Source organism: Diplotaxodon limnothrissa, linkage group LG23 (genome assembly GCF_057381915.1).
Source record: "Diplotaxodon limnothrissa isolate DT_005_m linkage group LG23, D_limnothrissa_male_GT1.1, whole genome shotgun sequence".
NCBI classification, from domain to species: Eukaryota; Metazoa; Chordata; class Actinopteri; order Cichliformes; family Cichlidae; genus Diplotaxodon; species Diplotaxodon limnothrissa.
This window is the reverse complement of record NC_140617.1, coordinates 29721291-29733741: the sequence shown is the minus strand read 5'-3', so window position 1 is coordinate 29733741 and position 12451 is coordinate 29721291. Positions and strand designations below refer to the sequence as shown.

General features: G+C 39.2%; 2 protein-coding genes across 2 annotated transcripts; one reads left to right on the top strand and one right to left on the bottom strand.

Moving 5' to 3' along the window:
* Nucleotides 1–2342: 2342 nt before the first annotated feature.
* nfkbiz (nuclear factor of kappa light polypeptide gene enhancer in B-cells inhibitor, zeta) lies at nt 2343–7554 on the top strand. The gene is made up of 11 exons (XM_085348357.1): nt 2343–2399; nt 2485–2636; nt 3041–3120; nt 3420–3766; nt 4522–4627; nt 4708–4854; nt 6516–6579; nt 6670–6839; nt 6993–7103; nt 7260–7427; nt 7516–7554. The coding sequence occupies exons 2-11, from the start codon at nt 2561–2563 to the stop codon at nt 7552–7554; spliced, it is 1308 nt and encodes a 435-aa protein (XP_085204483.1). The 5' UTR covers nt 2343–2399; nt 2485–2560.
* Nucleotides 7555–8513: 959 nt separating this feature from the next.
* Nucleotides 8514–11176, bottom strand: LOC146608289 (protein jagunal homolog 1-B). Its single transcript, XM_085348118.1, has 4 exons — nt 11085–11176; nt 10444–10541; nt 9216–9288; nt 8514–9145 (listed from the first exon to the last, which is right to left on the bottom strand). The coding sequence occupies exons 2-4, from the start codon at nt 10530–10532 to the stop codon at nt 8756–8758; spliced, it is 552 nt and encodes a 183-aa protein (XP_085204244.1). The 5' UTR covers nt 10533–10541; nt 11085–11176; the 3' UTR covers nt 8514–8755.
* Nucleotides 11177–12451: the final 1275 nt, after the last annotated feature.

Below are 12451 nucleotides of genomic sequence, written 5' to 3'. Positions count from 1 at the left end.
CTTATTAATCGTTAGCTTACTATGAAAACATGACAAGTGAAATCTCCCGCAGCAAGCTTAAACATATGAGAGGTTGATCGTGCAGAGAATCGCTGAGCTTATGTGAGTGCGTGTGTAAAAGCATTTCAGTTCTGCTGAGCCAAATAAGACAGGTCAGGGTGAAGAAGTGACAGCCAAAGAAAAGCTTACCACAAAACGGAGAAGTTATGACAAATCAGACTATAAGGCAAAAAGAAAGTGCAGCTTTATGGTTTCATGGACAAAAGAATTTCTGTGGCTGTAATATGATGAGCTAAATAACCAGGGCTGCACATAAGTGGTCCGCAGGTGCGCATTCGCTGTCAAAATAAAAAACACGCACAAGGGTTAGGGTTAAATTTAAAAACGGTACTTTTGAGTTAAAATATATATTTATAATTTTAATAAATGACAAATTAAAAATGCATGAACATTTTTTTGTATCGAAACAATATCGAACCGTGACACCAAAGTATCGAACCGAACCGAACCGTGAATTTTGTGTATCGTTGCACCCCTAATATATATATATATATATATACACACACACACACACACACATATATATATAATATATATATATAATATATATATATATATATATATATATATATGTAAAACTTCAATACAACTATAGAAATACATCACAGCATCTTCTTACTCAGCTTAATAATTGTTCTTGGCACAAACGATCCCTTCCTACACCTTTTTGCTAGCTAGAGGCATGCAATCATGTTGTCCTAAGGGCATTAATTAACGGACAGCAACAACAGACCGGGCTTTTCCTTAAGACAGCCTGATGATACAGCTTCATCATTTTTTTTCCCTCCAGTTCTTACAACCCTGTTCAGTTTGCCCCTGATTACCACATTGAGATATTGGATATAAGGACACTTTCAATCAAGCTAACAAACTCTTTCCAAAAACATTGTGGCTAACGCCAAAGCCTCTTAACACCCTGATCTCTGATTAGCTTTCTTGTAAATGGAATCAATATATGTTTCCAGATTTAAAGCGAATAACAACTTGCACAGACTGACCAGGAAGTGAAACACCTTTTACGGGGCCTGGGTCATTCAAGACATGCTGTTTTGACAACATTAATCAACAAATGAGCCTTACACAATTCGTCCAGCCTGCGTACCTCAGCAACCTAGCCTAGTAAAAACAATAAAACCTACAAGTGCAGACATAGGTCACATTTTTTTGGTAGGCTCTCATTTTTTCCACATTCCTTCAAAGGCATGTTTGAGTTGGTTTCGGGATTAAAGGACTCATTTTGGGTAAGTTCAGTACCTGTCGGTGATGGTTAAACGTAGAGGTGAGGTATACTCTCCACACAGAGTGGAGCAGAGCACAGTCACCACATGGGAAACATTCAAAAACTCAAATGCTATATGTATGACAAATATGACAAATGCTCATCTAAACAAGTCATCTCATCCACTTCAAACCTGCCAAATTTGAAGTGGATCAGATCAAGTGTAGTCGAAGCAGGCAAAGAACCAACAAAAAGGCAGATTTTTAAAAATATGTATTAAAAAGCTGAGCAGAAATTTGTAGTAAAAATCTGTCTGTCTGTTCTTTGTTTCAGAATAAGGACGTCCTTCTGCCATCCCATTCTGCCTTATCACGCATTTCATAACGCCCACACAGGATCTGTTTTTTTAAATTCTAGCACAACCTGTCTCCCTCTCCCAGAGGGGAAATCCCAACAAACGATGGCTGTTACAGGGGAGTGGTTTGCTCCAACAACAAATTAAAGTCATCCAGAGCTTGAGCTTTCAGTTATATGCAGGTGTTCAGTAACAAAACACAGGTCTTCATCCTGCAGATGCGCAGAACTTGACAGGTAAGCCTCTGGAACCTAAGAGGAAGTTTTCTGTTTAATGTAGTAACAGGACATATTTAATAATAATCTGCTTTAATTGAAGAGTACTTAGTTTAAATTTGCACTGCGTTTGGGACTGAGTGGTGTTAAAAGGCAGCATTGTTCATAAGTTTGCTTATGTATTCAAACTGTAAAGTTCATTTGCATATAAACTGATCGCCGCTAATCTTTTATGTTTCTAAATAGGCTTAAATCCAACTGCTTTTAGAGCCTTTTTTCTTACTTTAATACTTTAATGTACTTTATTTGCATATAAATTTGTTTTCAGTGTTTTAATTTCGACTTTCACCTTGAGCTGCAAACATAAACTAGTAGAATTTAGGTGGCTTTAGTTGGAATAAATGTTTTGCAGTTATGCATAAAGTAAAACCTTTATTTTGAAATGCTTAACAGACACACCTCAGTAACCCTGTGTAGGAGGAAACCAGTTGCGGGGCATTTTGTGCTGCAGTTGTTCCTTGTTTCTGATCCTGCGTTAACAAGCAGAAAGGTGAGCCACCTGTACATGTTTCACTATCACACACCTGCTGTTTGTTTTTCATAAAATTTATAGTAATAGGCAGTTTACCCTCCAGGTTGTGTGTGTGGAGGGAGCAGCAGAGAAAACTGACAGAGAACGCTAGCTGAGAATCAGTGAATGACTCCGTAAACATGCTGGATTCTAGAGGGATTGAAATCTCAGGAGGCCAGACTCTGCTGGCCTCTCCTTTCGGCTCGAGTTTCAGAGGTGAGTTTGTGTAATTTCAGTAAACTGATAACACATTCACTGCTCTAAAAAGTCTGAAACTCTAACCTCACACATTGTTTTGCCTCCAAACACCTTATTCCACCTGTTTTATTTTTCGAGATTCATAGAACGAGGAAGTCAGACAGACTTGGGAATGTTAAATTAGTCGCACTGTTGACTTTGTGTGCCAGGCCTAAAGCACACCACATGACTAAATGCTTACCTAATCAACCGAGAGCTTTTATTGATAAATGAACTTTACCCCCTTACTGCATGCACTGTTTCCTATTTTTCACTGAAGAATAAATACCTGATGCTTTATGCGGTGGCACATATTTACAGTGCGTGAAAGACACAGTGTGTCTTTCATGTCCAGGCTAGTAAAACTTCTAATTTCACTACAGGGTGCTCATTCATCGATGTGAAGCCGCCACCGGTGAGAACTGTGAAGCAAATGCTAATGATGAAACGTAAAAATCTACAGGTATGGCCCTGAGTGCAAGTAGACCAGTAAAGTACAGAAAATAGAACATATAGAAGGCTTCATCTGAACTCTTTATAAAGGTGCACATGAGCGTGTAGTCTTGAGTTATGGCAGTGCTTTGAGTTCCTCCAGTATGAGGAAGAATTGGCAAAATTCAGAGCCAAGTACAAGTTGTTGAGAAAAGTCTGCATGTAAAGGCAGCCCAAATGAGTGTGTTTATTATGAATAATAACAACCCATAATAAGCCAGTTATTAATATTCCTAGTAAAAGTTGACATTGATCCTCTTGTATTAACAGAACTGCTCACAGGACAACTACAATTTGGAGCATAAACGCATGTCTCCAAAATACGAAACTTCTCCCACTGGTGTGAATCATCATCAGTTAAGCCCTCCAGTGCCTGTCAGTCAAAATACCACCACCCTGTTTCCAACTGCTGCTCCTGAAAATGCTCCAATGAAACAAGAGTTTCTCGTAAATCAACAAATGCAGCACAGCTTCGAGTATCCACCCCTGCACGAACAAAGGACCCCGTCTCCTGAAGGCAGGATGACCTTGTTTCAATGGCAAATACAGCAGGAGGCACGCAAAGTTGAAGGAATTTCCCTAGAGCAGCTGTCCATGCAGGACTCAGATGGTGACACGTATGTATACATGAACGAAAGCATTACCCTGACCAGTGGTTAGGTGAATAAAGATCAGTGTCATAGAATTAGGTGAGAAGATTAAATAGTAAACTAAAAAGTAGAGATACAATTGTATGGGCAGACAGAGCTAGGTCAAAGTAAAAAGCTACATGGGTGAAACTACTAAAAGTCAAGGCTGATCAGCTGAAACAGGTTAAAGTAACAGAACAGTGGAAGGCTAAATAGCACCCCCCCAGCAAATGTATAGCTAAATGGTTAAAAGCTAAAAGGTTCCAATATCTACAGTTATCCGGTAAAGTGACATAAATATGAAAATAAGCTAATGGATCATTGATTTTTAAACAGTTAGATAAACATATTGGGTGAAGAGTTTACAAAGACAAAAGCAAACAATTGAAACGGATCAAAATATTCAAATGGTTGGGAAAAAGATGATTAAATGGTTATAATATGCAAAGGTAATGGATAACAGGTTGGAGCGGTTGGAAAACAGGTAGAGAAGTCACACGAACACTAGGTGAAAGTTATTGTTTTTAGGGTAAACAATTAAGCAAAAAAAAAAAAAAAAAAACGCAGACAAAGGTGGAAATCATTGAGGAGCAAATGGAAAATAGCTCTAACAGGCCTACTTGGCTAAAAGTGCAGAATAATTATTAGAAATCACACAAATGTACAGTAAGCCTGACCCAAACACTATGAACAGCATTTCTGTGGATTTCTGCTGCAGCTGACCTTTTTACTCCTTCCACCAGATTCCTTCACATAGCAGTAGCAAAAGGTCTGCGTGCTCTGGCTTACGTGCTCTCTGCAAAAATGGCTGGAACTTGCTTTCTGGACATTAAAGAACACAATGGGCAGGTAAAGACATTCAGTGGCTTGTGATTGATGGTGGTTTTCATACATCAAGACACATTAACCTGTAAGCTGTGTTTCCACAGAGCCCTCTCCAGATCGCGGCTACCACCAATCAGTACTTAATTCTCCAAGACCTCATGGCTCATGGAGCTCAGGTCAACACGAGAGACTGCTGGGGCCGTGCTCCTTTGCATGTGTGTGCTGAGAAAGGCCACTATCTCACTCTGGGGGTAAGAAATCACTATCAGTATTTACCTACCTACCTGCATATGTATATATAGATTAAATGCTGATTAAAAGTTAAAGCATAAACTTAAAGTTGACCTCTTTAGGCTTCAAATATTCACTAATTTAATCTAAATCATTCCATTGCTAAGCAGTGTAAGATTATACTGTCTAGCAACTTTTCAGAGCATTGCTTTGGATCAACACGAAATTTTTAAGTTAGCTTTAAAAATTCTCAAACTTTAATTGCTGCTATCAAATACAAAGTGGCTATACAGTGTAGACATTTACCTAACAAACGAAATTCCCTGCACTAATCCCTTTGGGATTGCATCAGAACGGCATCTGGTGTTCTTGTTGATGCAAAATAAGAAAAATATTTGTGGTTGTTTCTATAGCAACAACAGGCTTAAACACACAAGTTTAAGATGTAAAAAAGGGTGATTGTTCAGAGTATAGTATTCCCATGATACAACAGTAGGACAAAGTAACAGATACTGTCGTATCTCCTAGCGAGATGGGAGTGGCACACCTGTCTCACTATTGCCCCAATCCAGGGCGTGAAGCTCTGCTGGCAAATGACACCTTGTGAGTAAATGAGCCACGCCCATGGAAAACGGCATTAGGTGATACCTGGGGATTGAGAAAGGCTGGCTAAACTCCAAACGCAGGATTCATTTCTTTTGTAAAACATAATTCAGCTTTCATAATAAAGTCTGAAGATTTTCACTGAAACCACAACACCAAGTCGCATAGATGACGACAGTCTTGCCACGTTTAAGCATCACAGGGCCAGAATTGGGACAGCTTTCCTCAATGGAGTGCTTACAAGTAGGGGAAACAGAACTTTCTGATTCTGAGCAGCAAAACCAGAGGGTTTAGTGTCAAAGAACTAATCAAATGTCATAACCTAAACAGGAGACAGATATCGGTGTAGGTCAGTAATCCAGTGGTCATTGTAGGCGCTGAAACTGGCAACTAGACATACTTCAGTTTTCAAAGATGATCGGAGTCCCATATTTCTTAACCCCTAGTATGGTTACTACCGTAGAGTGTGTCCTGAGAATTGCTGACCCATCCCATTCATTGTTAAGAGTTAACAAGAGTTCTGCCATAAAGACAATATTTGACGTCCTCCCCTGTACCCCTATTGACGAGTTCTGACACTTCAGTATATATCATTAAATTCAAGGGTTACTCCTAGTAAGGTTTCTAGAGGGTAAAGAGTTAAGGCTGCATGATAACAAACCCACTAAAGGTTTAACTGAAGAAGGCTCTTGGATGACAGGTCTTCTAAAACAAGAAATTGAGTAAGTCTTTAAGTCTTGTCTTGAAGTCTTGTCTTGAAGACTATAAAAAAGAGGCCTTCATCTCAAGCCCTTAAGACAACAGAGATACACAACTCATCTTGTTAATGTATAACATGCGTATTGCTGAGAGTTAATGTGAAACACGTTGCCTGCTTCCTCAAATGTACCAGAGACCTTTGTCTTATCACATGGCGCCAAAATTAATAATAAACCCGGACTCTGATCCACTTCCCCTGCAACTGTGACAAATGTAGGCCAAATAACGTTTTGTCAGAATAGAATTTAGTGTTGCAGTCATGCTTTTTTTTTCTAGTTGTATTAAGAATATTTTCTTAATCTCACTCATATTTCTGCAGGGCATCTGGAAGGCCTTAAAAGGAAATGGGGAACTGATCGATGTAGAAATGTTCAGTTACAATGGTGAGTGTGTTTTTGTGTGACTGAAAACTTTAGGATGCTTAAATGCCTTTTTTGTGATTAAATTCTGTAATTTGTTTCTGTGTCTGGAAGGTTTGACTGCTCTTCATTTGGCCGTCTTGTCTCACAACAATGTTGTGAAGGATCTGAGGAACCTGGAAAATCCCTGCACATTCATGACCGCGGAGCTGGGGCAGCGAAAGCGCTTGTACTTTGAATGTATCAAGATTCTGCTGAACATGGGCGCCTCCTGTGGGACAAAGGTAAGTATTACCACTTCAGGGGAACATTTAGCTGGCTTGGTCCTGCTCCACACCAAACTGCTCGGGTTTTCCCGTCTCTTGTGGTTTGGTTTAAGATACAGTGATCTAAATTTCCAGTCTGGTTTTCATTTGGTTTATTTTTAATCTCTCCAGGATCTGAAAAGTGGGCGGACTTCTCTCCATATGGCTTCTGAGGAGGCAAATGTGGAGCTGCTGAAGATTTTTCTTGACCAGCCAACAATGCTGTCCATTGTAAATGTTAAGGTATGCCTACTGTTTCATGACAAAGAATATGTTTAGGGTGGATTGCTGCCTTTTACAAGAAACCAGAGAGAAAGTTTCCCAGCTGTCACAGCTCCAAACTGCGCCCATAAAAACTACACAAACAGTAACATGTGGTGTCTTTTCCACTCCTTTCAGACGTTCAGTGGAAACACGGCGCTGCACATCGTCAGCTCTCTGACCAATCACAAAACTCAAGCCGAAGCGGTGAAGCTGCTTATGAGAAAGGGAGCCGATCCTGGGATTAGGAACTTAGAAAATGAGCTGCCGTCTCAGCTGGTACCTGAAGGTCCTGCTGGGGAAAAGGTAAGGGTGTCACTTCACATACATGCTGGAGGAATTGCAGATGGCACTGTTTGCTGACTGAAATCAAAATCAAATTTTTTTCCTGCAGGTGCGGCAGATCCTGAAAGGAAAACATGTTAATGCTTAAATAAAGCTGAAGAACACTGTCAGTCAGACAGTTGAGTATGATAAATATGATTTGCCAAACAAGGCAGATGGTGGTTGTTTCAGTGAAACATGTCGAGTTGTTCATTACGGTGTAATGCTTACAAAAAAAAAAAAAAAAATGTACTTATGTAAAATTTTTGTTACTTTTATCAAGTAGGGTCAGTGTGATTATTCTTTACAGGTTTTAAGAGTTTGGAAAGGAATCTTGGGGTTGTTTTTTTAAATTTTTGAATATTTTAGCACCAAGTGAAATCCTTTTGTTAATGCAGTGGAAAATATTTACCCATCTCATCAAGAGATAGTACTTTGAAAGGTATCAAATGATTTCTTTTTTTCCCCGGCATATTGGGCCAAAATGTAACAACTGGTGCATCCCTCATCAAATCTACACTTAATTTTCTAAGCTTAAATCTTTGTAAGAGTTCTAATCCTAAATATCTAGGTAATGTTTTGATAATGATATGCAAAATGTGGGGAAAAAAAAATCACTGAACCAACTTTTTTCTAACTATGCAATTACACTGTGTTGTTTTTGTCTTCATGACTGTGTGTTATTGTAAAGGTAACTATTGTGATGTGTGAATTGTCTTGTTTTACATTTTTAGTTAAGTTTCAACTATATGGTTATAAATAGGAGGGGTGATACAGAATTCTGGGACTCTGCCTCATATACATATTAAAAAATCAAACAGGCATGATTTAAATTTGTGCAATCACCTGTTAATGTCTTATGTGCATCTCCAACACATTGTGGAAAACCTCCAACTCCAATTTTGGAGAAATGGACGAAGTCACCTGGAGGAAAATTTGACTAATATGGTGCCGAATCCCAGAATTTTTACTACAATTTCTAATTTTCTAAACATTTTATTAATGTTACTGCATGTGATTTGCGTTTTCTCAGTACTTAAAAGTAATGAAGTACACAAAACATTTTAGGATTTGTTTCTGTTAATGATGAAATGTCAGAAATCATGTACAGAGGGGAAGGTGGTGGTTACAATCTGTCCAAGGACTGATTTTCTTCAAACAATGATGTAATCACTGTCAAATATAAATATAGAAAAAAACAAAACAAGCTGGACAACAATAAAGTCTCTTAGTCTTGGCAATTTGGCTCTAAGATCCTCTTTGTCCTTCAAACTAGTTGACCTTGGAGTTTAAGCATGCTTCGGCTGAATTTATTTCTTCTTCTTCTCCTGTGTGGTGGTGAACCACTGGTCCAGCAGCTTCTTACTATAGTAGATCTGCCAGCCGTGAACCTGCACGGCGATGACGATCACCAGGTACATGACTGACACGGCGCTGAAGCCGAAAATGAAACGGTATGCTTTGCCGTGGCGATAGAGCTGCTGAGCCACGGGGAACATCTCCATGCTGCCGTAGATCAGTGGCGCCACACAAAAGAGCCCGGCGCTGATCATGGAGATGACCAGGTAGCTGATGTTGTTACGGGGCAGTGCCAAGAAGCTGAAGACTGTGGGTATTATGCTCAGTAAGTAGGGGTACTCCCACTGGTATGGAGAGGCCACCACCTTGTGGGACACCAGGTTCAGCTGGCTTACCGTCACCTGAGAAAGAAATGAAAACACATTCAACTTTTACAGAACGTAAAACATGCTTCTGCACAAGAATGCTTACCTGAGCTGCCATCAACACCCAGATCAGCAGATGGACAATGTTGAGCTTACGGATTTCAGACTTCAAGGAAACACTGTGAACATAAAAGAAATAATAAAAGAAAGACCAATCAGATGTTAGATTTTAAACGACTCAAAATTTAGTGGATCAAAGTCTCCTAAATACAGAAACCTTTGCATAGCAACAAATCACTCACTCAGAAGAATCTCTTAGATATAAATTACTATATACTTATTTAAGCAGGCCGATGCTTCTGATGTCTCAGAAACAGTACTTCTCAAAAGGCTGTATTTGCTTTGGCTTGTCCATCCAGAAGGAGTATGAGCTTACGCAACTGCAAGAAGCCTGTGGGTCCATGATTCAAAAGAATCACGACTTCTCCTGCAGCATTACTCAGAATTTATTCAAGCTTACAATGATCACCTTGACCGACATTGTGCTCAAAGTCATATTTGTTGTTTTACAAATAATAACTTGTGAAACGAGATGAGATAATGACCACATCCCGTCCCAGGTCAGACAGGTTGTGCAGCGTAACTTTTCCTTTAAATGTTGATCACTAATACATACAACCACTGCAGAATCATCAGTATCTCTGTACGAGGCATGACCTGGACTTTTCCTGAAAGTTTGACGTGTATGAGCTGAACAGGAATGGAGGCAGCAGAGTCCCCATTGGAGCTTCTGCACATCACCAAATTAGATGAGGCACCACCCTAATTAGATATACTACCTTACAGACTGGCTGCAGTAAGTAGTCCATGAGATGCTGGACATGTTGACATGTTCCTGTACCATCTCTCTCAGTAGCTCTTGAGAATAGTCTCTCCAGCTGATAGTTGTGACGCCAAATGAGATACTACTGACATTCTGGTTTTAGAACAGCTGTACTGCTCTTTTTAGCTTTTCAAATTAGTAGTTTAATACTTAAGAACAGTGAAGCTTGTTTTATTATTTGATTTGAATGACCAGGACTGTACACTGATGAAAGAAAGCCTTGAATGAACTGAGGTATACATTTTTATACTGTCATCTATATCAGTTTAGTTAACAGGGCCCTAGTTAACACTTAGCAGCTTTTAAACGAATTAAAACTAAAGTGATTCCAGATAAACACTACTAATGTTTAATTACTTGGGCACTTAAGTTAAAATATTAATAAAATAAATATAATTCCTTAAGAGTTGAATTTGGGGATTATTGCTCATTTAATGACAAATAAATGAACCTCATCTGGTAGTGAGAGGCGACCCGCTCCCGGTGCTGGTAGTCACTGCCATCTGTGCCCGCTGCTCTTGGACCAGCCCGAGAAGCCATGATGGATATCTGAAGGCAAAACATGTCAGGTTTAACATCATCTAATGTCTAATTACACATCAGTAAGCCAGTCATTTCCAGCAATGAGCTGACTGCTCAGTCAGTCATGCAATACCGTTACTCTTATATTTTACACTTTAAAAGCTTCACGTTTGCGTTTGTAAAAGTGACAAAGCTCTAAAACGAGGGTGGAAGGGGACTTTGCTCTTATTAAATCACGGCATACAGGTGTTTAATTCATTAGTTATCTGCTAATGCTGCTAATGTGGCACGGGGAGCGTTTAAGAGTACGCTCCTGTTTCCCACTCTGCATGTCAGCTTAAATGTTTCAGAAGATACTTCGTTTTTACTTCAGCTGCCATGACTTATGTCGATAAGTTGAGTTACAAATTGTTTGGGAATGGCTAGGCTAGCAAGCTAATGCCTGTGAGTGATTCACTGCTACTGTAAGTCAAACAAAAGTAGTGTTAGCGAGAGATAAATACGAGTCAGACCACCGGCAATGGCATTATGTCGTCTGTTGAGACATCTGATATATACAACGGCACTTACCTTTTATTTTCTGCTACAGAATAAAAGCATTTAACCGTTAAAAACCTGGTTAACAACGGCTACAGAGCAGCTAGCTGGCCAGCTTCATACAAGGAAAGAGGGATGACAGACAGAATGTATGACGTGTCAAACCCTGATTGGTCTCTATCTTCTTGCTTTCCTGTGACTGTCATATGTTAACCATTTAATTCCTCTGATAAGCAGATTGCATTTCTCTGGATGATCTGATGACAACACACTGACACTGCTGCAGTCATAGGCTATTTTATTTTAAACATAAACTCACTGGCCACTTTATTAGGTGCTCCTGTTCTATTGCTCTTTACTGAAACATGTAATCAGACAAATAATTAATGTATTTAGGCATGTATACAGTCAAGATGACCTGTTAAAGCTCAATGCGAGTGTCAGAATAGTGAATAAAGGTGATTTCAGTGCCAGACAAGCTGAACATTTCAGAAACTGATGATTTACTGGGATTTTTCCACAAATGAAAAATTGTGGAGATCAGAGGAGAATGGTCAGACTGCACTGAGCTAATAGGAGGGCAACAGTAACTCAGACAACCACTCTGAATGCACAAGATGCCAAATGTTGGCCTACAGATAAGCTGCGGCAGCAGACGACCTCACCAGGTGCCGCTCTTCTCAGTGAAAATTAGACAATAGAAAATTGCCTGGTCTGATTTCTGCTGTGATATTTGGATTGTTTAAATGTCACAGCTTGCCTGAGTATTATTGTTGACCATGTCCAGTCCATCCCACATGACCCCTTATGACCTATCTTCTGATGGGGGCTTACAGCAGAATAATGTGCAATTTCACAAAGCTCAGATCATCTTTAAACTGGTTTCTTGAGCATGTTAATAAGTTCACAGTAGTCATCAGATCTCAATCCAGTAGAGCATCTTCGAGATGTGGCAGAACATTTTGAGATTAACATTTTGGATGTGCAGTTCACATATCTGCGGCAATTGTGTGATGCTGCCATGTCAATATGGTCCAAAATCTCTGAGGAATGTTTCCAGCACTTTGTTGAATCTATACCACAAAGAATCAAGTCCAGACATGGTCCAGTTCAATTTTGCTGTGTTGATTAAGGTCTTGGCTACATGTTTTTCATTCTTGTTGATTGTTATTGGTGTAGGAATCTATAAAGCACAATGTTTTTGCTTTGCAAAGCACAAACATCATCTTAAAAATTAGGTCAAGACGAAATTTTATTTATTTTTAAATTTTTTTTAATTTTTTATTAAACCATCATATTGCCAAGAAAAAACAACAAAGATCAAAATTCACGTATTTACAGCACAGTTTTTGTCTGAAAATAAAGGAATATTAGGAAAAGTACTTTTAAAGAATGTCATA